The 26,974-nt window shown below is 51.5% G+C and overlaps 1 protein-coding gene across 6 annotated transcripts in view; it reads right to left on the bottom strand.

Annotated features, from left to right (window-relative positions):
* Window positions 1–2,773: 2,773 nt before the first annotated feature.
* The window catches only part of NLGN3 (neuroligin 3), a 69,414-nt gene continuing 45,213 nt past the window's right edge, over window positions 2,774–26,974 (bottom strand). For 2 of the 6 annotated variants that reach the window (XM_079962716.1, XM_079962717.1), the window contains 5 exons: window positions 26,000–26,062; window positions 21,912–22,061; window positions 18,909–19,094; window positions 7,154–7,943; window positions 2,774–5,784 (listed from right to left, as the gene is read on the bottom strand). In XM_079962716.1, the coding sequence (XP_079818842.1) occupies window positions 4,938–5,784; window positions 7,154–7,943; window positions 18,909–19,094; window positions 21,912–22,061; window positions 26,000–26,062 (2,036 nt within the window). In that variant the 3' untranslated portion in view covers window positions 2,774–4,937. The remainder of the gene's footprint in view (window positions 5,785–7,153; window positions 7,944–18,908; window positions 19,095–21,911; window positions 22,062–25,999; window positions 26,063–26,974) is intronic. The other 4 variants (XM_079962719.1, XM_079962720.1, XM_079962718.1 and 1 more) reach the window with 3 other exon arrangements.

A 26,974-nucleotide genomic window follows, 5' to 3' on the forward strand; every position in this document is an offset into this window, starting at 1 on the left:
AGGGTGTTTGAGGACCAGGACATTCGCAGGGAAACCAAAATGCTTGTTTACAAGCTATTGTACTAACAACCTTACTGTATGCTTGTGAAACATGGACCACTTATCAACGCCATCTCCAACTCCTCCAAAGATTCCATCAACGGTGTCTCCAAAAAATTTTACACATCGTTTGGGAAAACAGGTGAACTAATATCAGTGTACTGGAAGAAGCAAAGATCACCAGTGTTGAAGCAATGATTCTTCAATATCAACTTCGTTGGACTGGTCATGCTGTGCCGATGCCTGATGATTGTTTTCCAAAGCAACTACTCTTTTCCGAACTTAAAAATGGAAAGCGTAATGCTGGTGGTCAACAAAAGAGGTTTAAAGACTGTATCAAGGCAAATCTAAAAAAAAGTAGTATAAACACCGCCAACTGGGAAACACTGGCCTGCGAGTGCTCCAGTTGGAGAACAACCTTGACCAAAGGTGTCATGGGCTTTGGAGACACTTGAACTCAGGACACAAGGGAGAAACGTGCTAAGAGGAGGGCATGCCTGGCAAATTCACACTGTGATCAACTCCTGCCCAGGAACCAATGTCCCCACTGTGGAAGGACGTGTGGGTCCAGAATTGGCCTCCACAGTCACTTACGGACTCATTGTTAAAACCGTGTTTATGGAAGACAATCTTACTCGGCTACGAGGGATTGCCAAAGAAGAAGAAAGAAGAAGGTGGTAACTGGGAGCAGGGCTTCCTTCAATGCACATTCAGTTGATCTCTTCAAATTCGTGCAAGGGGTTGTGTGGGGCAGTGGTGCCTACTTGAATAAAATATTAGGGTGGGGCAGGTAAGGCCTGCTCCACATAAGCAATCACAAGATGCAGCACATGCATACCATATGAATGGCAGTGCCCCTCAACCTGGGAGGGGGCAGTCCCCTCAAATATTTTATTGCAGGGACCAAAAGGACCTTGGCCCCTAGGACATGGCTCCTATGGTGTTGGTTAAGACCTGCAGCTCAGCAGTAGAGCTTTTGCTTTGCATGCAGAAGGTCCCAGGTTTGATTCTTAATGGCATCTCCAGGCAGGGCTGGAGAGACTCCCATTTCATTTTTTAAAAAAATCTTATTAATTTTTCACAAAAATATATTTACATATTTTGACATAAACCGTAAATTGCTTTATCTGTTGACTTATCGCCCCCCCCTTCCGTGGTTTCCATATTTACCCTTAAATGCTGCATATTCCGCCTGTACTATTCAATATATCCAATTTAACCTACTTGAATTAGAGAGACTCCTGTCTCAAACCTTGAAGGGCTGCTGCCAGTCAGTGCAGGAAACACTGAACTAGAGGGGCCTATGGGCTTGGAATGAAGGCAGCTTCCTGTCCCAGGAAGTGCCCTTGTAGCAGTGGGTAGTTGGCAGAGCCTGGGGCCTGGGCTGCCCCCAAAACTGCCCGCCTGCAATCCTTTCCCTATCCTGGCCCCCTTGCTCTTGAGAATCAGGGGCCACTCCTTCCGCCCTCTGGGGCTCCCCCTTCCCCAATGCACATAGGCCAGTCCATGCATGTGCAGAGTGTGCACCCGGCTCCCTGCTCTTCCCCCACCCCACGCCATTTGCCCGGTGCAACGGACCATGTGCTCGCTGGGAGAGGACTCAGCCCTCAATTCCTGGTTGCCATGGAAACGCCATTAGAAATTGCATTAAAAAGAAATGAAACCGGGAGCTCCTTGGCTGGGCACGAAAGGAGATCAGGGAAAGAGCATCTGTGCGTGCATGTGCTGAGGGACCCGGGAGCCCCTTTCGCTTGGGCTGATGCAAGAACAGAGGGAGGGAGGGAGGGATGCAATGCTTCTGCCCCCCTGCTCCTAGACAGGCCCAACTGTACATGCCCAGATACATGCAGAATCACCACGTTTGCTGTCAGGCATGTTTTGGTGTAGATGGATCTCTTGCAAGAAAACACAACAGCAGTGGGGCAGTGCTGCTTTACTAAAGTGCAGTAGCTGTGGGGCAGGCAGAAAGTCAACAGGTGAAGCTTTGCCCTAGGCTTGAAGGGGTAAAAAATGGGTGGAAGGAGCAATAATGTGGGGTTATCCCTGGAGTACGTGGAAACGTTTGGGTCAGGGCCTTGAAAACTGAAATGTCTCTTTCTCCCATCCATGCAACAAAGTGGAGCGTCTCTCACTTCTCTGTGTGCTTCTAGGCAAGGAGCAATCTCTGGTCATTTTTGTGCTTGATGGGATATTGGGTCTCTCTCTGTGTGTGTGATGGGGTGGTTGCTAGGCAACCACAGGGCGCAAGGTATCCTCATTCATGTACTTTTATATATTTAAAAAAACTTTTAAGAAGGTGCTTCCTATTTCTGGGCGGTGATGGTCCTCCTCGATTAGGCTGTTTTTAGAGCATATTGCTCAGTGGCACAACATCTGTGTGCAGGAAGTCCCAGGGGTTCAATTCCCAATGAAAGCTCCAAGCATAGATGCCCCCTAGGTGGAACCCTGAACAGCCTCTGCAAGGCAGGGCAGGCGATGCTCGCTAGGTGGACCAATTCAGCCTCAGGTGGCTTTCTCTGTTCTCCGTTGTCAAAATGGTCTTCTGACCCGCTGACAAAGATGCGGGGCAATTCTGGGGAGCAGTTGTTGTTCTCTGGGGGCCCAGATGGACCCAGCTGCACTGCTCCCCCACCCTCTAACTACAACAAAGAGCATGGGGAGCCACGGTCCCCCTCCCCCACTGCTGTGCCAACCCCCACACCCGCCCCAAGAAGCAGACAGGACAGCAGACAGCTAAAAATACCCCTTCCGCTTTATTTGGATTTCTTTTCCTCTGCGCAGGTGATTGACAGGGCCGCGTAAATACATTCTCAGCCAGAACCGCTCGCCTGCAACCCACCTTCCGCTGCTGGCTCTGAAAGGTACCTTCTGGAGCGGGACGGGGGGGGCAGGTCAGGTCTAGAGCCCTCTTAAATGCCCTCTGCCCCCTGCCCCCTGAAGTTGTTTGCAGCTTCCAGGGGGGGGGGAGGGCAAACAAGCGGCACCAAACCACCCCGGCTCAGTCCCCATGTGGGTGACCCCTGCAGCCTCCCCAGCCTCGGTGTCCATCTGACCCTTGGGCGGTGCTCCTGCCTCTCCCTTAATCATTCGCAGCCCCCGCCCCACCCCACTGCCACAAGCTGGGCCCAGCTCCTGCTGCCCAACGGCAGGGCTGTGCCACCTCCACCACAGGACCCCCATTCCCCCCCCAGACCTATAAGACCCCACCCCACCAAGCCCTGGTCCAACCATATTTGGGCTGTCTGCACCCCAGTCCCCCGGATCGGCCGGCGGCTGAGTTTCTGCCAGCTCTGCCAGAAGACCCCCCACCCACCAAACGCAGCCCTCTGTGCCTTCCCCCATGACCTTGAGCGCCTGGGTTTTGCAGTGGGCGAGGAAAGCCAATTGTGCGTGAACGCAGCACCCCTGCCATCTCCCTGGGCACACTGCATTTACACTGTGCTGCCCTGCAGCTGTATACCCTCCCCCCTGCCCAACCCTCCCAGTTGCTCCTCTCTGTGCCCAGCCTGCCCTTGGCCTCCTCCTTCTCCTGCCCCACCTAATGCCACTGAGGTCCATTGGCCTGATCCAACCCAAGAAGGCAAGGCGGTGGGGAGGCCAGGATAGGTGTGTCCGGCTGGCATGGAGCAGGGAGCGGTTGAGGGGGATGGGAGGGTGGGCTTGGCCAAGCTCCAAAAGGAGTTTGAAAACTACGGGAGGTTTGGCACAGCGGGTGGGGAGGGGAACGGGGCAGGCTGGCCAATGCAATGGGGGGGGGGGGAAGCAGCATGGAGGAGAGGCAGGAGGCGGAAGGAACTAGGTCATCCCTTGGGTGCCTCCAGGCCACAGGTTGGTTGGTTGTCACATACAGGAATGAATGGCTGCGGAAGGGCATATCAAAAGTACAAAAGGACCTGGGGGCCTGCTGGGGGCCACTGCTGCCGCAAGGGAAGTCTGGCTGGTTTCTCGGTTTGGCACAGGTCAATGCTGGCAGGGCCACCGGGGTGGGCAGAGGGGGGCTGCAGCACAGATGGGGTTGGCGGGTGCATGTCTGTGTTTCCCAGTGTATGGGGAGGGGTCTCTCTCTCTTTCTGTGTGTGTGTGTTTGTGTATTTGTGGTGTGTATGTGTGTGTGTGTCTAATTGGCTTTTTTTATATCAAGAACACTTAAGTTTAAAATCTTTACAAAGGACAAAACACGGCGTCTTCCGTTAGTGTTTTAAAGAACTAAAGATCTGCTTAAAAAACGTCTCTTGGAAAGAAACAGACGGACAGGAAAAAAGTTTTCTCCACGAGACGAAGGAGAGGTGTGAGGGTTGCGAGGGACGGGGCGGGGGGGGGGGGGAAGGAAAGCCACCTGGACAGCATCTGTTTGGGCCCAGCACCAAGCGCAGGCTACATATCCAGGACACAGCACTGGGGCTTTGGGCACCGGACTGCACCTGCCCAGGGCTCCCTGGCATGCGGTCCCAAGCCGCTGCCTCGGCATGGCAACTCAGCCCACGAGAGTTGTTTTCCCATGGCACTGATTGGTAAATCTCTAGTGGTAAGGAGGGAACGGCAGGCAGGAGCCACCCCGAGGCCCACGGTTGGGGTTCCCCAGGCAGTGCCCTGTGGCTCTGGGGAGGTGCCGGGAGGGGCCTCCAGCAGGCTCAGAGGGCTCCCCGATCCCCTCCTGCACAGTGTCTGGACTCGGGAGCAGGGAGCGAGGCGGCTCTGGTCGCAGTTTTTGGCCCCCTTCTGCTCAGCCAAGACCCTTGCCGGGCCTCCAGGAGAGTCAAAGCACTTGATACAAACGAAATCCCCAAAGGGCGAGTAGTCCAGGGATGCTCGCCACACCTTGCCGCCACTCCCCCCTCCCCCCGGCAGTGCCAGGTCCGGTGAGGGCGCACAGGGAGTGCACGGGTGCTTGGGGCAGGCTATACCCGAGTGGTGGAGTGTGAGTGCGGGAGCCCAGTACTGCTGAAGCTGGCGGCGAAGGTGTTGTAGGGGTGCAGGGTCTGCAGCCCCACCAGGGAGTTGGGGATCATCGTGATGGTGTTGGGCGTCATGAGCGGGATGTCGTCCGGCGAGCGGCGAAGGGTGAGCGTGTAGTCGGGCAAGGCGGCAAGGCGCAGGGCGTCGTGGGGGGCCTCGCAGTCGCCATGGTGCGCCTGGTTCGCCTGCAGCGATGGCATCTCCTCCTCTGGGGTGTGACTGATGTCGTTGGCGGCGCTGGCGGCCCGCTGCGGGCTGGGCTGACGGTGCGTGTCCTGCCGGCGTTTGTCCTTGCGGTAGTAGAGGGCGGCGAAGGCCAGGACGTTGAGGAAGAGCAGCGAGGCACCCACGGCAATGGTGACGCTCAGCTCGGTAGAGTAGTCCCGGGGGTTCTCCACCAGCAGGGTCCCCGCCCCGTCCTGCTCCGGGTTCCACTTCTCCTGTGAGCCCTCGCTGGTGTAGGCGGTGGAGATGGCTGGGCGCTTGGTGCTCCAGGCCTTGCCGTTGGGCCGGCGGGTGATGTGGGAGTTCTGGGTAGTGTCGGGCGGCGGCACCTTGGTGGTGGTGGAGGTGTAGTGGAACATATCATGCAGGTTGTACAGGTGCGGCACCAGGTGCTTCCAGAAGGCAACCTTGGTGGCGCGGTAGTGATCTCGCACGCGCGGCTTGAGGCCGATGTGCAGGTAGAGCTGGTCGCGGGGGTTGTACTTGGACCACGCCACCTCCTCAAAGCGGTTGGCCTTGGTGTGGATGAACTTGGTGTCCTGAGGCACCGGTTTGTTGGGGTCCCTGGAAGTGTGAGAGAAAGAGGGAACACAAAGTCAGCAATGTGACTTTGGACATCATCATTATTATTATTATTATTATTATTATTATTATTATTATTAGATTAAATTTATCTACCGCCCTTCATAAATGGATCCCAGGGTGGTTCACAGAATAAAATACAAGCTAAAACACAAGTAAATAATTAAACCAAAACAATAACACACACCATCCCACAGATACATTTAATAAGACTGTCAGATTTTTATTTATTTGTCACATTTATATGCCACTTTTTCCTCCTTGGAACTTCAAGGCAGCATACATGGCGCTCCTTCTCCTCCGCAACTCATCCTCACAACAACCCTGTGAGGTAGGTTAAGGTAAAAGATGCCCAGGGTGGTACCCAGTGAGCTTCACGGCTGAGTGGAGATTCAAACCCTGCCCTCCCAGATCCTAGTCCAACACTACGCCAGCTGGGCCCTCGAGGGAGAAAGAACCACTGTGCCAGCTTCAGAGGCCTTAGAAAGACAAGTGGCCTATCCGGGGCAGTTAACACCAAAGCAGAAGCAACGAGGTATTAAAACATAGGCGGTTGATTTAAATGGCAGGCCCTGAAATTCTGCTTCTGTAAATCTGAGCTCAGTCTAGAGCAGGGATGGGGAAACTTTTTCAGGCCATGTTCCTGTCTAGGCAAGCTTCTGAGGAAAACATGCCACTCATGGGTGGACCAGAGGTGAAGTGGGTGGAGCAACATGTGTAGTTCTAACCTCTTCCCCACCCTCCATCTAAACATGCTTGAGATGTTACCGGAGTTCAAGGACATGTTCCAGCCAATCAGAAGCACTAGGGATGAAAGGGAGGGCCATAGTGGGGTGTGGCCTGGAGAGAGAGTCCCAGGGGCCAGATGGAGAGCCCTGAAGAGCCTCATCTGGGACCAAGATTCTCCACCCCTGGTCTGGCAGATGGAGACGAGGCTTTTCTTGAGGAACCACCTTTTGCTTAGCCTGATGGTTGATCCTTTTTATTCTGTACTGCCCACTCCAGTGGGAAGTGGCCCTTTTTGACTTCAAACCCTTTTAACTGAAGGAGGTAGGGATCAGACCTAGGACCCTCATGCCTACACAGCCCAATGAGCTGCAGCCTTTGTCTCAACCTCCTGCTCCATCACCAAAATCAACCAACCTGTTTAATGCACAACTTTGCACAGGGAGGCAGCATGGCAGGAGGTGTCTACAGCTTGCAAGTAACACAGCCCCTGCAACCATTACATATCCCTGTCCTGCACCCCCCTCACCTCTTTTTTTGATTGAGGTTCATCCACTAGGGAGATGACTGGTACCCCCCAACCACTTGGCCCCTGGGGTGGGAAGGGGTGGTGGTGGAAACCTACCCGGTCTTCGCAAAGTTTGTCCAGTAGGTCATGACCACAGCACTCAGCATGACATCGTTCTTGGAGAAGTTGCAGGGGAAGAGGTCAGTGGGCCCGATCATGGGGATCCCGAAGACGTAAGGCACCTCGTCCCCGTGGGCGGCGTCGGACCAGGGCGGCTTCATGAGGCTCTGACAGTGGTGGTAGAAGGCGTAAAAGTACGTGGGGGAGCCATAGCGGGCATGCAGGTCAGCGGTCACCACTGAGGGCTCCACCCACTGGTGGTCGGTGAACAGGGCCACCAGCGTCTTGCGGCGTGTCTCGGGGTTGTCCCGGTCAGCCCAGTCCGTGTACATGAACTTGATGGTCTCACGGAGCGTGTCCTTTCCCTCAGGGTAGCCGTACAGGTTGTCCACAAAGTTGGAGACGGAGTAGTCAAAGTCGCTGCCCGAGACACCGTCCTCTGGGTCCACCACGCCCTCCACGAACTTGAGCCCCTCACCTTGGTTGACGCCCAGCATGATGTCGTAGTTGAGGAACTCGCCCTGTTCCATCAGGATCTCCGGGTCGTCAGGGATGACGTCCCCATCAATGACGGGCCCGAAGGCCACGTGGTAGCGTGCCGGCTGGATGTCCTGCTCCACCAGCTCCTTGGCGCTCTTCTGCCGCAGGCAGTCCACCATGTCCACCGTGTCCAGCACGTTGCAGCCAACCTTGTCAGCCAGCAGGCTGGTGTACTTCACTGGCTGGTAGTTGACAGCCCAACTGGAGAGGGCAGAGCCGCTCTGGATGATGGCCCTCTGGAAAAGGCCTGCAGGTGGGAGACACAGAGGTGAGCAGAAAAGGCTTGAGCATCAACATCAACCTTCTCTCTCTCTCTCCTGCCTAGGCTGAGGAACCCCTTAGGATGCCGCCCTGCCACAAGTGCTGAAACGGCAGAATTGACTGCTGAATTAAGAGGATGTCATGACAAGAGTGTTTACGGTGGAACAGAAACCCCTGAGGTATCACCTACCAAAATATCAGCAATCTATGAAGTTGTGGGCGGGATTTGGCATACGAGCAGCAGATGAATGAAAGATTGAATGGTAGCGGGGTTTAGATAATGAAAATACATGTCTTACGAAACAGCTTATAAAAAGGAGTATAAACCAAACGTCAGGAAAGGAAGGGTGGTGGGAAGTCAAGAAGGAACTTGCATGTTTTTTAAAAAATGTATATGGTGACAAATGCTTTGAAATATTGTTGGAGACTTAATAAAAATGATATATGTACACATACAAACACACAAACAATACACCACCCTGTTTTCCTGCCCACAAACCATGTGGCAGCCATCAGCGTCTGCGGGAAGCTAGCTCTAAAGGGAGAGAACAGTTGATGCTGCCCTGTGGCCCTTTGGCCTCTCCCGAACTATTTCTGGGAAACACAAGAAGCCACAAGACACACCCAACAGCCCCTCTTTCTGTCGCTGGGCTCCAGAAATGGGAAGAAAGGGTGCCACTTTCTTCTTAGATGCTGGCCTGGCTGCAGAGTGTGGGGCACCCTGGGGCATTAGTTTAAGCCCCCCCCTCCAGTGTTCACTAACCCATCACCAGCAGCCTCTGGCGGGATGCTCAGGCAGGGCCAAGTGTGGTTCCGTCCTGCCCCGCCTGCCACAATAAGCAGTAAGGGGAGGAGGGGGTGTTGGCAGCGGCCTCCCTCCTGCAGGCAGGGCTCTTGGAGGCTGCAGGCTGGCGGCTTGGGGGTTAAAGCCCCACACCACTTAACCCTGTGCATCCCACCGGGAGCAGCCCTCGCTTCCTGCCCAGCTGGGCCCCGCTCCGTGCCAGTGCCCAGTGGCACAAAGAAGCCTTTTTGCTGGAGGGAACACAAGCGGCAGGGGCGACGGTGGGGGGGGGGGGCGGCGACGGCAACGCAGAGCCTAGGAAGCAGGCCCACAAAGGGCCTGGGGCTGGCAGAGGAATGCTGGGCTGGGTGCCAAGGCCCCTTCCATGCAGCTTGTCCTCTGAATACAAAAAGGCCCCAGGAAACGGCAGCCTCCGCAGCTGAGACAGGGGGAAGGGGCCAGAGGGCAGCGTTCCCTCTGCGGCGGCAGAAGCACTCAGTGCTTGGCCTGGGCTCCCCAAAAGAGCAATGCCACACAGGAAACCGAGGCCAGGCCTCGTCTCTCTGGATGGAGGAGGGAGAAGCCCCCTGGCTCCCGACCTGGGGAGGGGGGTAGATGTTTATTTATAATCACACTTTCTCTTGCTGCAAAATATTCTCTCAACCAGCTGCATACCTAGTCAGCGTTAATTGCCTCTTGCCTACATTTTCTGTCGGTATTTTAACAACCGTTGCAAGGGTGCTGCGTCATCGCAAGGCTTATACCAAAGCCTTCCAGGACATCCGCCGAGTGGAGGAGGTCTTGAATCAGCCACTCAAGCGCAGTTGGGCATGCTTGGAAGGCATCCTGGCTCTTGCAAGGCTGGGGCAGCTAAAGAGACCGAGCTACGAGCTGCGGGAAATCCCTGGTTTGAATCTTGCCCCAGCCATGAGAACATAATGAGGGCCTGGCTGCTAGTTTGGGCCAAAGTCCAGCACCCTGACTTCACAGCGGCCAGCTGGGGGTCTCGATTGGAAGCCCATATACCAGGCCTGAGCACAACAGACAGCACTCTCCCCACCTGCAATTCCCAGGTATTCAGAGGCACAGGGCCTCTGACCAAGGGCAAAGAACACAGCCAGATCCTCTGGGATTTGTCTAATCCTCTCTCAAAGCTGTCCAATTGAGTGGCCATTGCTGCATTGCAAGAGAGCAAAACTACATGCTGAACTATATGCTGTGAAGAGTTTTTCCTTTTGTCTCTTCTGAACATTCCAACATTCAGGTTCATGAGCGGCCTCAAGTTCTACGGTCACTGAGAGGGAGGAAAAGACTTCTCATCCTCTCCCCCCCCCCTTCACACCAGATGTAATTGTACACACCTCTGCCATGTCCCCTCTCACTCGTTTTTCTTCTTCTAAACTTATTCACACACCCTCTGTCTTTTTTCTTCTGTAAGCCTCTAGCCACTGTTACACAGTGATAACGATGCTCCTCTGCCTTACAGAGGTGTTGTAAGGCAGAGTTTTCCAGACTGTGTGTTAGCATGTCAGCTGCAGTGTGCAGGTGTGTTGCACGAATGCTTTCTGCACTGCTGCCGGGGCTGGAAAGGGGTTTGTTTAACTTCCAGTTTGCTAGTGAAACTGAATTACTGAATCATGATGCATGTCTAAAAAGTGTGTCACCACCATGAAAAGTTTAGAAAGATCTGTTGTAAGGATTACGAAGGGGCCCTTCTCTCAGTCCCACCACCCTTACAGGCATGCTTGGGAGGGACACAGACGGGACAGGGCCTCCTTGGTGGTGGCTGCTGCCCGACGACTTCAGAACTCCCTCCTGAGAGACACTAGACTGGCTCCCTCACTGTGGTCCTTCTGCAAGCAGGTGAAGACTTCCTCGTTCCAAGAGGCTTTTGGGAACTGACAGCTTTTAAGAAAAGGGCTGGTGCCATGCTGTTTTTATAGTAATTGCTGGAACACACACACACACACACACACACAATTTAAACTCTATCAATGTTTAATTTGTTTTTCAATTATTATTATTTTCTGTGTTTTAGCAGTTCTTATCAGTAAACTGCCAGGGAAAAAGGCAGGGAACCCACAGGGCATGCAGCATCACAACTGGGTCAGTGGGCATATAAAACCAGTCCAAAACTAGCTTCCTCCCACAGCCCTCATCTGCGGATGCTGCCATCTGGGCTGTGAGTCCTGGAAGACCTGCTGCCTGCCTTGCAGGCCTTTTCTCACCTGGACTGCGAGGCCGGGGCCCGGACTGACTGCAGCTGCAAAAGCTGAGGCTCCTGAAAATACACTTGGGCTGGGGCATTGTTTAGGGAGTGGTTTTTTTTTTTTTTTTTGGAGGGAGGGAGGTGTTATTGCTATTATTTGTATCTTTATTTTAGATCTTGATGCACTTGTGAAAATTGTTCAGTTTGGTTATGCATTTTTAAAATGTTTTATTTATTGCTTTTGTTATGTCGCAGCTATGTATTTTCTTTCATGCTGCAAGCCGCCTTGAACATGGTTTGAACTGTGCAAAAATATACAAATAAAACTATATATGCATGCATGTATGCCATGAGAAGAGGACCCTGGGTCCATTCCTTCTGCTGATCATATCAGCAAAGTCATAGCTACTGTTTGAGGGCTTATGTTTTTAAGAAAAGCAGCAAGTTGAAACTTTGGAAGCCCATTAACAACAGAAGCAAACACACAGACACTTTCCTATCAATGGGGGGCATCCTAGGTGGGCACGTATTCTGACCTATGAACGGATATTCCAGTGCCTTTTCGGGAGGAGGGTGGAATAGGGGGCAGCAGCACTGGGGGAGGGTAGTTGTTTTTAAAAGCCCTCCCCTCCCACCCCACAGGCCCAATATAAAAATCCACTCTTCCTCCCCTACCAGGAGCTATTATGGAAAACACAATATAAGTATCTGCATCCCCCCCCACTAAGAACTGCAGGTTTGGCGAAGTGGGGGGGGGGGTTTAAACCCGGCTGACAGTGGCCGCGGAAGGAGAGGGACCCCCTTCTCACAGGGCTCTATCCTCAGTTGACACATCTCTCTTCCTCAGATACAAACACACAGGCTAGCTCTCTCCCCGTATATGTGTGCGCACACACGTGGTTGGGTTTTTTGTTGTTGTTTTTTTTTTGTGTGTGTGTCTGTTTTTAACCAAAGAAAAAGTCACTGGGAGCTCTCATCGCGTCACTGTCTAGTTCTGGCCCCCTGGCACTTAACACGTCTCCCTTTCTCTGTGCTCCCAAACCAACGCCGTTTGTTCACTGTGACTCATCTTGGGCCTTCGCCTTGTTGGATGCAGTCCTGACAGCTTTGTGCTTTCCTTCTCCTTAGTCACATGTACTGCCTCCCGTTTCCTGTAAGTTCTGCTTTTATAAAATCTCCAGGCTGCTAGGAAATCTCCTTGTGCAGCCACATCGATCTGCTGGGGAATCGTTCCAGGTTGTCCTTTGCATCGGCACGCCACGAGGGTGTGCCTCTCCCGTATTGCCCTTCTGAAGAACTACCAGCCCCCAGCTCCCTCCTTTCCCCTCTTCTGTGCCCAGGACCAGATTTGCCGGTGTGCTGAAGCTCGTGCTATTGAACTTCACATCCTTCACTTGCCAAGCATCACCCCCACCCCCAACACACACCCTGCCACCACTGCAGGAAAATACAGAACGATGTGATTTTTATTGACATGTGAAATGTAGGTGATCACATTTCAACCTCTGCTGTATACACATTGGCTGGAACCGGAGGGAGCATTGTGCCTCCTGAATTCAGGTTTGGAAGGTGCTGACAGCCTACTAATTAAAGAGAGGAACCCATAGCCTGCAACCAAGTAGCCACTAATACTGAGCTCCCAGGACAGAGATGAGGGATCTGGGAGCCCTCCACATGTTCCTGGACAACATCATGTTTCCTGACCATGGAAATTGGTGTTGAGTGACATTTGGAGGGTCCCAGTTTCCACACACCTACCCTTGAGACACACCAGAAGTCAATGTGCCGTGATTTAAAAACAAACAAACAAACAAACAAACAAACAAACAAACAACCTCCTTGCCAATTGGTTGGATGAGCAGGTGTGACCATGAAACCTTATCTCAAAAGCTTCCTTTGAATATTTACTGCATTTCTATCATTAGCATTGCATGTACCGTATGTACCACCCTTCGTCCAAAGATCACAGAGCGTTTACAAAATAAAAAGACAAAATTCATAAATAATAATTTTTTAAAAACACACAGAAAAAAAATCATGTTTAAAAGGCCATAGATTGTCTAACAGCCAAAGGCCTGGTTGAAGAGAAATGATTCCACTATGTTCAGCTTTGGATCGTGGTTGTGACACCTGTGATGAAGCCAATGAGCAATACGAACAGATGGAGCAAAAGCAAACAAACCAACCCCACAAGCTTTCCCATATCCTCAGCGTACAAGGATGCTAAAAAAACCCAACAGCCAGCTGCCCCAATGGAAAGTTTGCACAAGTGGGACACTGACTGTCTCCAGCAAAGGGGCTGCCTCCCGCCAGCCAATTTGCCCCCTTTCTCAGGAAGGGCAAAGGTTTGTCTCAATTCTGCTGCAGAACAGATGCATCAAAAGGTCCTTGAGAAAAGGGCCAAGCCTGTAGGTATTTCTGAAAGAGGGTGGTGGTGAGAATAGTTTTGTGGGGCTCATTAAACTGCATTGACATCTTCTCCCCCCATTCTCTTGGCTGGCCCTGAAAGGATCACTTTAAGGATCCCAGGGCAAGGAAGTGTTCGCTATGCAGTAGTTTGGTCACCTCTGTGCGCTCAGTAAATTAAAGATGGGGAAGCTCAGGGCCCTGGGAATTAGGCAGCCCTCCAGGTCCCTGGGACTCTCCCCAGGACACATTCCTCACTGCCCCTGCTTTGCACCTTCCTTCTTGGATGCTTTTGCCTGGCTGGAATGTGTCCCTGGACTCTTGCTTGCCTGCATGGAGGACAGAGAGGGACGTGCGTGCATGCACATGCAAGCTACCCAATTGCACAAAGGTAAACCTGGCATTCATTGCTCTGCGCACTTTTGCCTCCAGCCCCGCTCGCCACTGGCATGTGGCCCTTGGAAAGCAGCACAGAAAGGGATGTGGTCCTCTGACTGAGCATTATTCCCCATCCCCGTAGCATGTGCAACAAAAGCAGCCATGTGCTAAAACTGTCCCTTGTATCTGCCCACCTTGTGCTCACCACTAAGCTGCATGTCGGCCCTTTTTTTGCTTCCGATATACACTTCTCCAGCATGGTTTCATTGGGTTCCAGTGGCCACAGGGGCATCCTTTGCCTTCCCAGCTCAACAGATAACAGATATTGCCTTTCAGTGAGGTAATATCCAAAAGGAAACATTCTCCCCGGTACATGCACTGGTAGGGGAAGGCTGCCATGCCATTAGAAAATGGTCTGCTAGCTCCCTCCTGCCTGGTCCTGGTCCCCTCCCCTGGCTGGCTCAAAGAGGCCTGTTTATTCCCCGAGTCTGGCATATTCCTGCCAGCCTCCTTTGCTAGCACAGGATGATACCGCCTCTAGCCTGAGTGACAAGTTTTGCAGAAGCTGCACGACAGCAGCAGGGGGAGTGGCAGAGACCCTTCCTGCGTCTGCTGGTTTATGAGCCTCCGTAAAGAGAGAAGAGGTTCCACTACAGACGTACAAGAGCCTGTTTGGAATCAGTTCCCTGCAGGCAGAAGTGAGGAAGGCCAGGATGATGAGAGGTGTATTGCTGGCTCTTGACAGAACCATCAACGGGCCAGAGAGAGATTGGCGGCAGCCTCTCTCCAACTTCTTTGGGGCTGCTTAAGGAAGATCTGTGGGGAAGTAAGACACCAGACTACGCATGCTAAGCACATGGCTCCTCCCAAACAATCCTGGGCACTGTAGTTTGTTTGCAAAGGGTACTGGAAACTGTAGTAAGATATTGGTAAGGTACAGTGCCCAGGATTCTTTGGGTGAAGCCATGCGCTTAAAATGTGTGTTGTTGACCGAAAGGAGGGCCAAGTTCAGGAAGCATGCGCCAGCCATTCCTGAAGAGGCTTTCAGTTGGCCTGAGGGGGAAACATATTGCTCTGTGCTTTATACCATGTATTTGTTTCTGTATTTTAAAGCTGAAAACTGCCTTGACGGAAAGGAGGCATATAAATGAATGAATGCTCTAGGCCTCTGCTCTGCAGGCTCTAATTTGACCAGAGTTTAATGCTTTAGAGCAACAGAGGGAAAGAGAGAGAACACAATCCTGGATGGGCTCAGCATGTGCAACATGAGCAATGGGCTCCCAGCATTTATCAGCACAGTGCAGACACGCCCTCCCCTGTAATCAGCGACATTCTGGGTGACCTTTTAATAATAATAATAATAATAATAATAATAATAATAATAATAATAATAATAATACAACCACCCTTTATCCATAGATCCCAGGGTGGTGTACAACATCAAAAACATAATTTACACAGCATAATAATAATGACCAAAGGTCTGGGTAAAGAGAAAAGTTTTCACCTGGCACCTAAAGTCCTGCAATGATGGTGCCAGGTGAGTCTCCCTGGGGGGAGCATTCCACAGATGGGGAGCCACTGCAGAAAAGGCCCACTATTGTGTTGTCACCCTCTGAACCTCTTAGGGAGCGGAGGACACAAAGAAGAGCCTCAGATAACGAGTGCAGGGTCTGGAACGATTCGCGAGGCGAGAGTTAATACGAACTACCTGCCGTTGCCCCACTCCCATCTTGCTAATTCAGTTTCCATTTACATATTCCATTCACACACACACACACACACACACACACCTCTGAAGATCCATGCAGTGAAAGGCAAAGAATCATGGATCATGAAAGACTCATTCATGCTTCTCCTTATTTACATAACTGCTGCTAAAACATAAATAAGGACATATGAAACTGCCTTTATATCAAGGTCACCTGCATTGGCTCGGTCCTGTCATCTCTGACAATGGTTCTCAGAGGTCAACTTGGTCAAAGGTGTTTCCTAGCCCTGTTACCCAAGAACATTTTAACTGGGGTAGACTGATTCTGAGATTTTAGGCACACAAATGATATGCTTTCCACTAAGCTATGAGCCTTTTCCATAAGTCAGCCTCTTCCATAGTGCAAGCTCACAGACAGAAATGACTGACAGCCTCCATCCTGCTCTATCTCTTTTAGCAGCAGCCAGTTTGGGCTTTCATTCTGCAAAATAGCACAAGGCACAAGCACAATTCATTCCACACATGCATCCAGAGACTCATGCACACATAGGTCACATTCCAGAAGACCAACAACAACCCTGCAATTTCAAATTCCTAGCAGAATTTCTGATTCTGCATTGCAGTGGTTTCCTAGCCCCAAACAAGTCAATGGAAAGATGAAATTAACTACACCAGAGTCAAGCAGCTTCTGGTCTTGTTAACTGCAGCCCAATTAAAATAGCTCTTAAATTGTGAGACAGTGCTGAGAAGGAAAGTGGCATGGCATTACTTTCTTCAATCTGTAAAAACAGATCATATGATTTCTTGGTCAGTTAATACATGGACCCAATACCCTTCTAAAAATGTTATGCAAAGCACTGATGTATCTGCTATGTGATGTCTTTGGTGATGTCACAGGCACTGCCCAATAGGGTCTGCTGACAACTGTTCACACTCAAACAACAGCAGTACCAATAGCGCCACCGGGGCTTGTACTGGTTCCTGTGATGTTCTTGATGTTGGCACCCATCTGTCTTAAGACAGAATGTTCTTGATGACCCAGCCTTGAATCAGCTCTGCCGGTTTCCACGGTCAGTTTACTAACCTCATTCTGCCCAACCTTTGCTTCAATTGTAAGATACTCTCACTGCAACCTGCCAGCCAAGATTTAGAGTAAGTGAGAGCGTGAAGCCTTTGACCTAATTAAAACTCTTGAGTATTGCATTAGTCAGCCCCACAGGTTTTGTAAAATACAAATAAAAATAAAAGATTAAGCAGGTATTTTGTTCACAGCTTCCTTAGTTATGCATGGCAAGCTTCCAGACCTGTTTTACAAGGTCACTTGGAATGGATGGATGGGCTGCTCTGGTTCTTTGCCGAAGCTGAGCAGAAACATCTCACAGCAGACCTGACCTGCTGCAGCTGTTCTTTTTAGGCTTGAAAAATGCCTCTACAGCACTTTTAACCCCTATCGGCCTTGGCTATTTCATGGGCTATCAAGCTGTTTCCCATCACTGCTGCTGATTTCCCCTTTAGGCCCATTATACAGCCAACATTTCTTTTAGCGTGGCTCCCTCTGGGGCTCAGGAGTTTTGCATGCCTCTGTTCAACTCCTCATGCCTTCTATGAATCTGACCCTAGGAAGGTCCTCAGACCATCTTCAGTCCACCCAGCTCCTTTTTTCTTCTTCTCAAACGAACAGTTCCTTCTGCCACATTTGAACTCTACCGCCAAACCATTCCACACCAGCAAGAACTGTGTGTTTTCATTTCTTTGCAAGTGTGCAAAGCACAGCACAGCACCAAACTCAGCACCCTGAGAAAACAGAGGTTTTCTAAAAGAAATATCAAATGTAGAATGCTAACCCTCTTTCCAAACCATTCCAAACAGGAGTTTTTAACTTGGTTAAAATATATTACAAACGTGCAGAAGAACTTAAGAAGAACCAGGTGCCTGTAGGAAACCCGCCCCCAGGACCCTGATATTTCTAGCAACTGGTATTTGGAAGCATTACTGCCTCTGACAGTGGAGGCAGAGCAGAGCTATAATGGCTAGTGGCCACTGATGGTCTTATCTTCCACGACTTTGTCTCATCATCTTTGAAAGCCATCCAAGTTGGTAGCCATCCCTGCTTCCTTTGGGAGCAAGTCCTGCAGTTTAACTATGCACTGCACAAAGAAATACCGTATTTTTTGCACCATAACACTCACTTTTTTCCTCCTAGAAAGTAAGGGAAAATGTCTGTGCGTGTTATGGAGGGAATGCCTACGGGTGGCATGCCTACGGATTTTCCTCCTCTAAAAACTATGTGCGTGTTATGGTCGGGTGCGTGTTATAGAGCAAAAAATACGGTACTTTGTCTGTCCTCTGCCTCTCACATATATATGTGGATTTGCACTGTTGTACCTATGCAGCCTTTCAGATAGATTGCTTGTTAATTTCATTTACCCGTTTCCTGTAAAGCAGAGGAGCAGCTTAGGCACTTCCTGATCCCTCAGTGCCGACACTTTCAGAAGCCTTTGTTACCATGCGCCACTCCTTCTTTCCTGAATCTACTTTGCATTTTACTTAGATCTCCAAGATCTGGACCAAAGTACAAGAGCCACACACTTGAAGGGCATGGTGCCTCTCAGCACTTGCTGGGTTAAAAACGGGGTTTTGTTCTGAACACCAGGACTGAGCAAAGGCCACTGTATTAACAATAATAACAATAACAATAACAATAACAATAACAATAACAATTATTATTATTATTATTATTATTATTATTATTATTATTATTATTTCTACCCCACCCATCTGGCTAGGTTTTCCCCGCCACTCTGGGCGGCTTTCAACAGAACATTACAAATTTCCACAAAAAAAATATTTTCCTATTTACCCCAAGGTCTCTTTGACAGTCTCATTTTGAGTGGAGGGAACTAATTTTGTGATTGATATTGTTAGAACAATTAGGAGTCCGAAATCCTTGCAAATCGCCCAAACCTCTACAAGTAGAGCCTGATCTGCCGACGCCTATGGTATATCTTTGCAGTCAAGATTATGTGAGCATTAATTCAGAATTACTTTAACAACAAGAGCAAAGAGGCATACACATACCGGCTAAGCACCTTGGAACCTGCCATTCCCAGAGGAGCTAATGCATCAATGGGAGGTGCACATGAATCCTGGGAGCTGCAGCTTACCCCTCACAGAGCTACGGTTCCCAGCACCTTCGACAAACTACAATTCCCAGGATTCCTTGGGTTTGGGTGAAAGTCATGTGCCTTAAATGTATATGGTGTGTTTGTGCACAGCCATACACAAAGATAAGGAGGGTGAAAAGCACGGCTTCTCATGTCAGCACGGCTGGAGAGGCAGAGAAGTCCAGTAATTTCAGGATGGAGATGGGGAAAAATCTGCGCTCTTTCCAAACCCTTCTCCGACACACTCCACCTACTTGGCAAACGCAGAACTGGGTGCTGGAATGACGCCGGTCTCTTACCCTCAGAGTGGTGCGACAGTGTGAGCAGGCTGACACAGGAGGCACCAATGCCCGAACCGAAGACAGTGATGCGCAAGGGGTCGCCGCCAAAGAAGGCGATGTTTTCGCTGATCCAACGCAGAGCCTGGATCTGGTCCAGCAACCCATAGTTGCCCTTGGCAGCCTGGTCCCCGGTGCTCAGGAATCCTGCAGGCAAGATGATAGTAGTAAAATGGCACTGGCCCCAAGGCAATTCTCGCCTGCCCTTGCCCCTCATGCTACGCACTACAAAGGGCAAAGGCCACTGCCATGGGTCCCAGTTTCTCAGCTGCGACTGACCCCTTCCCTCCATCCCCTCTCAATATTGCGGAGATCCCCCACACCGTGCATTTGAAGCGCACCTCCTCACCCTGGACCAAAGAATCTTGGGGACTTGTCATTTACCCCCGCAGAACTGCCATTCTCAGCATGCGTAACAAACTGTAGAGTTACTGGGATTCCTTTGGGTGGTGGTGGAATTAATGTGCTTTAAATGTACGGTGCATACACAGCCAAGAAGAACAAATGGGTGCAGTCTGCTCTGCATGCGGCTGTGGCTCTTTTGGTGTCTGCCTGTGGCGTATAGCCATTTTGGAGGGCTTGCCTCAGGAACGAGCCACCGTATTTTTGGAGAAGTGATGGTTCGTGTTTGTGTGGGTGTTGGGTCAAAACAAGTCAGCCTCTGTGAGAGGGGGCAGCTAGCAGCAGGGAAACGAGACCCTTGTCTGGGGTCAAGACTTGTCCTCTATTCCCTCACAGCTGACCCAGGCCCCCTCTGCCATCTTGGGCCTGCTGAGGGAATCTCAGGCCTCCAGGCCTTAACTAGGTCAGAGCCTTTACGTACTTTGGCGCACTGAACAAAGCAGTTAGCCTGTTGGGGGAATTTTTATCTGGTTCCTTTTGGATGCTTTCCCCCCCTTTTTTTGGAACAATTGATATATTTTATAGACATACTTTCCTGCAAGCCGCTTTTGGGCAACGTTTAGAAAAGCAGCTTTTGGACACTAGTGAGTCAAGTGGGATGTTTTACTTTTTTGTTTTACGCACACACACACACACACACACACCCCCCCCGATGAATCTTAATGAGCTAGGTGCGGTTTGTTCTTCTCCCCTGATTTTATGGTGGATATTTCCTTTGGTTTCTGGCCCAGGCCTTCCCTCCCCATGTAGTTATGAATGCTGTGTGATTCTTGTTTTTATTTATTTATTGTATATGATATATATCTTAAGAGCAAATGTCTCTAACAAACATTAATTTGCTAGGATGCAAAATGCACAAGTTGACCCTAGTGCTCCTGCTTAGAAGGGTAGTCAACTTACTAAAATCTTCTTTTAAAGTAGCAAATGTATCTTATTTCCAGACAGTGCCCCAGATTACCACACAGGCACCCACAAAATCAGAGATGCAGTTGCCATGAACAGTGGCCAAGGTCCCTCTGTCTTCCGGTGCAGAAGAAACAGGTCCTCGGGTAGGGACTTGTTAGGGAGGGTGGCTTGTTTGCTTTTTTGTAGGGCAGACTGAGCTCCAGGGTACAGTGAGCAATACTCCCTTCGGGAAAAGGGAAGGCCCATATTCAGAATGCAAAGGAACGTGGAAGCCTCCTCAGGTCCCCCAAAAGGTCTAGCAATGTTGCCCCTTTAGCGATCAGCCATTGCCAGTCCATTTCCAGAGGAGGCTTGGCTGCACCCCAGCGATGGGGACATAGAATACTCCCTCTGGTGCAGCTCATTAGTGGCGCTTGCCAGGCCCCGCAGGAGGGAGGAGGTGAGTAAACACGTTTATTCAATATTTAACCGCAGATCAATATTTGCTCTGTGCTGTGTCAGGATGTGTAAATGAGAAAGAATTCCCAAGCAAGGGACCTAACGCCCTTCTGCACAGCCGACTGGCCACTGCCACAGCTTCTAGCTTGGAGAGAAGTGGAGGGTCTGTGCTGGAGACACGTTGCCCGTGGAGAAATGCCCCCACGCCAGCTAGACAGCAGGTATGGGGCAGGGGACCTTCCTCCACCACACCTTCTCAACATGCCTTTGGCACGTAGGTGGAGCAGTTGGGCAGGGGTGGAAGAAGGCAAAAGGGTCCCCTGCCAAGGAAACATCATTGGGGCAATGTCTGCGCCCCTCAAACATTTGGAATAAACACCTGGTCAGACATGCCCTTCCCACCCTTCACAGATATGTACACTGCCAGGAGGTGATGGTGTATTTATTAGTATCGAGGTTGCAAAATGCTCTGGCTCCTAGAAAATTAAGGGCGAGGCATTAGAAACAAACCAACCTAGAAGGGCGGGTGGGATGTTCTTTTGCTCCATCATGCACTAATTTTTATGATGTCCCTTTTGTTCTGGAGAGGAAGTCTTATTTTAATTCCCCCCCTTCTTTTCCTTATGCATATCATCTGATGGAATGTTCCTGGTGCAATGTGTTAAAATTGACCATATTTCTGTGGGTATCGGACTGCGATAGAGCTAAGGCTCTAAGCGATAAAAGGTTCAGTTCAATTCGCCAGGCCAGGTCCTGGGGTGGTGGGGGTCAGCATGAAGCATAGCATTTGGGGGGAAGGGGTGGCTACTGAGAAGAAGGCGGGTTTGAACAGTCTTGCTTGTATCCAGGCACCAGCTCCATGCAGAGCAGAACAGGACACTCCCTTCCTCATCCTTGCAAAGTTTGCTCCCAACATGGAAAGGAGCCTACGAGGATGTGATGGAGATAGGCAAGGACAACTTGCTGAATGGCTGTGGTTGTGGCCATCCACCAATGTGGCTCTCTGTGGCTCTCACGGTGTCAAGAGAAGCCACATGGAAACCAGCAGGCCCAGCAGGGAAGTTGGGTCACCCAGATTCTGACCCACTCTGGTCTTGAAGGCACAGGTCGAAGCATCTCTGCCCATCTAGATGCTCATGACCTACTGCAGCACCTCTTTCCCCCCTGCCCCCCACAGCACCTCTGCCCCCCTGTGAAGCGGGCCCATTGGATCCATACCCAGCACTCCCACACGGTAGTTGAGGGTGATGACGATGACATTGCCGTAGCTGGCCAGCACGCTGCCGTCAATCATGTTGCCTGTGCCTTCCATGTATGAGCCGCCATGGATGTACACCATCACCGGCTTGGCCCCACTGTCTCGGATGTCTGCAAGGGGGAGAAGCTAGAGACAGGAGTCCGACAGAACCACCTCCTCACCTCCAGCCTCATTGAGCCAATGGGGGGCAGCTCCTGGCACAGGGGTGTGGGGAAAGAGGCCCAGCCCGCCCACCTGCATCCAGAGAGACCCCGGGCTGATGCTCAGCCCAATGACTTTTCCAGCAAGGCAGCCAGCATGAGGAAACCCTGAGGACTTGGCAGGATGCACAGCTCGGTTGAGTCTCAAATTGCTGCACTTCCAAAGCCAGACCCAGGATGGAATAGGGCCAGGGGCGGCCGGCGCAGGACCAGCGTTCCACCTTGTGAATAAACCATTGTGGTTTGCATTGCCTCCCCTGGGAGGGGGCATGGGGAGCCAGGAAGGGAAATGGGCAGCCCGCTTCCTCCCCCCAGATTTGTGTGATAAGAGGGTGATTTGAAAGGTGGGATGATTTGGGCCAATAAGGTCTCAGGGCCAGAGGGAGAGGACAGAAAGCAAACACCGCCTCTTCGCTCTGCCAGGGAACCAGCCCTTTCCACAGATGCTGCCAGAAAGGGCTTGCACCAGAGTGATCCCACCTTGCTCAGCCTCCATATTCCTCTCTCTCTCTCTCTCTCTCTGTGTGTGTGTGGGGGGGGGGTGGGGGGTGGGGGGGTGTTGCTCCTTAAAGACAACACATCCATCACAAGCAAGCTTTGTACTGGGAAGAGGCTTGGGAACGCCTCCTCCCAAAGAGCCCACCCATTCTGCTCTCATGGCCCCAATTGCATCCACAACAGCTGTGCCTGACCCAGCTTCACGGAGCTGGACTCTACACCTGCCAAGGTGACCCACGGGCACCAGACCCCTCACTCCAACATGCGCAGATCAAAGCGTCCTAACAGGGAGGTCTACATTGCGCAGGGCACACCAGGCATGGACAGAAAGGGGGAGGGGAGCTTTCTTTGAAATCCAATTGAGAGGCGATGCAATTGACTGAAGGAAGCCCTGTTCTCAGTAGCCACCTGTCCCCCCAAATAACAGCTCAGCGAGGACCCTTGTGGTTCTATCCAGGTGCTTATTGCTGATGTTCTCAGCACAGCCACGAGGCAGCAGCCTCGGCAGAGGAGGGGAGAGCAGCACAGGGACTCAGAAAGAAGTGCACTGCCTAATTTAGTCTTTGTGTGGTAGAGGTCCCTGCATACGACTTTGGCCCAAATGGACTGGGCGGGTGGGGTGGGGGGTTCTTGCAGCCAAAGCAGGTCAAGTCCAGAAGCAGAAAGGTAGCAAACAAGACAAAAAGGACAAAGCGTCAGCATTGCTCCTGAAGGGTCCAGACCTCCAGAAGCTTCCAACACTCCATCCAGAGACTCATCATCAAATTCTGCCCCAAAAACCCAAACCGAGGCCTGAAGGTTGAGGTTGAGGGCTTGCCCCGGAGCAGCATCCTTGAGAATCCGCTAGGAAGATGGCGAGAATGCAGGAAACAGCCTTATCCTGAACCAGGCCACTGGTCCACCCTGACTGGCAGCAGCTCTCAGGTTTCAGGCAAGGGTTTCTCCCAGACCCACCACGAGATGGTAAGGATTGAACCCTGGACCTTCTCCAGGCAAAGAGGACGCTGTGCCACCAAGCATGGACCTCCAGCAGGAATTCACAAGAAGCTCAAATGGAAGCTGCTGGCCTTCTGAGCTCTGAAACAAGTTCAGGTTATGGAGTCCTCCATTGCAGAAGAGAGGGAAGGGGAAGAAAGAAGAGTGTTGGCTCCTGGAATGGCTCTCCAAGTCCAGTCCCTGTTTGCTTTTCACAGAGGCTGCCCACCATCATGGGTGGCGAAGTTGCTCCATGGGGTTGGTGAAATGCCTTATCACAGTGGTGTTTCTTGAAGAACTCAGAATTTTGACCCCCTGCTGGGAAAAAAGGCAAGTCTGATAATCAGCTTCCAACATGGGTACAGCTGGGTGGAGGTCGAGTTCATCAGTCTGAAGTGAAGCCACAGGTCCTTGTCAACAGTGGGCATGATCTCAATGCCCACCCGCCCACCCACCCACTTGCCTCCAATATATCATTGCAGCACCTCCGAAACCTTCCATGATGCAGAATGCTGTTCATGCCTGGTTTCCATTCTGCTGGTCTCTGGGGGTTACAGACACAGTCTTATGGTGGCTTCGCAGCCTCCAGCTGATGCCTCAGTGCCCTGATCAGGGTGGTGGAAACAGTTGGGAAGTTACCACCTAGAAGGAAACACATAATGCTCCCCAAAGCATTATGAACCCATACGGGGGAAAAGCCAGGAGAGGCGTCTGAAAAATGGTTGAACGTCTCTTGACATTTTCAGCGTACTCAAAGAGTGAACCAATACAATGGGGCTTACTGTGTCCCCCCAGCATGGTAGCTGTTTTGTAAAATTTGGTGCCCATCAAGGAAGACAAGCTTATCCCTTGATTGATTATGGTTCAGGAGTGGTGAGTGGTAGGCATGAGTTACCATGTGCTCTTTCAAAGGACTACACCACAAGGTATGCAATGGTATCCAACTTGAGCCTTTCAGATGCTGTGGACTTAAATTCCCACCAGTCCCAACCAGCAGAGCCAATGACCAGGCATAATACCTGTAGGGCACCACCCTGGCTACAGTCTCCCAGACTGGCAACCATTCTGTGGTTATTGCACGGCATCTGGGGAAATGTCAGATGGCTACTTGCAACTGTTGGTTCCAAGTTTAGTAGCTTCGGCTGTTGAAAGGTGGCTGCACACACACGCAATTAATTCATGAGTGAGTTCTTCATTGCAATGAATCTGCCAGTGCCCCAAAGAGGTGCACATCTTGCAATTCAGGAGGGGGGCCTGGGATGGCCTGCTGCAGTCTCTGGCTTCTCCATCATCCACTGCATCTACCTGCCCTAAATATAGCCACTGCCTAAGGACAGCTTCATCCTCCACACCTGGGTGTTGGTGTGAGCATTCCATCTGCTGCAGAGTGATTTGACCTGGACCTTGGGCACATGAAGGTCTGTCCCCATTCCCCCCCCCCCCAAATTCTGCATCTCCTGATCGCTTTGTCTGCCCTCTCGGCAACGGGATGGCTGCGTCCTCAGGATGCCTGCCTGGGTGCAAAAAAGAACAAGTCTCTTTTCAGCAATTTTTCTTGCAACAGTCAGGTGATAATGTCCTCCTGCCCCTGGCAGATGCACAGCCCCTTCTGACCAACATGAGAGAGGCTGTTTGTGCCAGAGGGGCTCAATCCTGTTCCCCACCCCTCTGGGTATAGTTGCTTTGGGAAAAGATGCTGGCAGGCACAGCTGAGTGGAAGGCTACTCTCCCTCCTGGGGGTGGGGGGCAGGTGTCAAGTTTGTGAGAGAGAAACAGAGAGAAAGAGATGTGAGAGACACGCATTGCTGGTTGCAGGGTGCACAGAGGTTCTTCAGACCTGAGCCTTCTCCTGCGACCACAATACATGCTCCCTGCAACAAGCCAGCAGGCAGCAGGCCTTTGGGAGACCAGACCTGCTGAGCAGGAAATCCAAAGGGGACACCTTTTTGTCCAAACAGGAGATTGGTGACAGCTGGTATGTAACATTTATCCCAGCTCACCATGCTACCCACATCGCCAAGTGAGACAAGGTGGGGTTGGGGATGGGGGCAGTGAGCAGGCTCCCATAAGCAACCACACGCCCAGATCTGGGTGCCCCTTCCATCTCCCTCCTTCACTGCCCCCTGCCTGCCCACCCTGCCCACCTCCCTGGAAGAGGAGGCCGAGGCTCAGAGAGCATCACAACCATGCCCCTCCCATGCAGCTGCTCAGCACAAGGAGACAGAAAGACACACACACACAAAAAGAAAAAACCAGCGGGGACTTCCTGGGATGGCAGCAAATGAGGAGCGCGCATGAAAAGGAAAGCGTGAGAGAGAAAGAGAGAAAGAGAGCAGGTTCATGCAGCCACAGCCACCTGGCGCGCACACAAATACCTTCGTCTTCATCCCCGTCATTATCCGCTAAGTCCTCGCCCTGTTTCTTAGCGCTGGAGCCGCCTGGGGGGGGGGGACCAAACATGAAGGAGACAGAACAAAAAAAAAGGGGGGGGGAGAAAATGAAGAGGAGGGTGGGGGGAAGGGAAGAAAAACAAAAAAGGAAGAAAAAGAGAAACAAAAGAAAAAAGAAACAAAAAGAGAATTCAAAAATAGCATGATTGCAGAGAAGGTGGCACGTTACCTGGGTAGCGCTTGGGCTCCACACTAAAAAGCATCTTTTTGCCCCCCACTCTCTCTGACCTCCAAAAGCAGCACTGGGGGGGGGGGAGGCAGGGGCTGTCTGGAGCAGTTTCCCTTCCATTTCCAGGTGAGGCAAGAGGCTACTCACAGCAAGGGGAGAAGGGCAAGCAGGGACACCTCCTTCAGGGTGCTCACCTGCCTGCCCTCTTCCAGGCAGGGGATTCTGGAAGTCAGGCCTGAGGAAGGCATGGGAAGAGAGGGGTTGATAGAACCCATGGGGACCCTCCACACTGCAGATTCAGGCCAGGTACCTGCCTGCTCCCTTCCTTATCCCATGGGGGGCGGGGATGACTCCAGGACTGATGCCTGAGTTTTGGGAGGTACCAGTTCCCTTGGAAAAGTCAACAACCCTCAAGAGACCAGAGGGGAAGTTGTGGGGGAAGGAGAGAAAACTGCCACAGCTGCCTTTGCCTGGGGAGGCAGCAGTGTTGGATGGATTTACGGGCAGCAGCATACGTGATCAGTGTATGCCTTGTGATCAGACTCAAGTCATCGGTTGCTTGCACATGGGTGCCAGTGAACAAGAAGGCCCTCACTTGCCCATTGCCAACCACGCTGTACATGCACAATTCCAGTGTGTGTTCGTGGGAGGGAAGGAGGGAGGGGAGGAAGAGGTGTGTGCGTGCACATTGGTGTGAGCATGCTCACATGCATGTGGCAGAGGCTGGTGGG

The sequence above is a fragment of the Podarcis cretensis genome (assembly GCF_951804945.1).
Source record: "Podarcis cretensis genome assembly, chromosome: Z".
Classification (NCBI taxonomy): domain Eukaryota; kingdom Metazoa; phylum Chordata; class Lepidosauria; order Squamata; family Lacertidae; genus Podarcis; species Podarcis cretensis.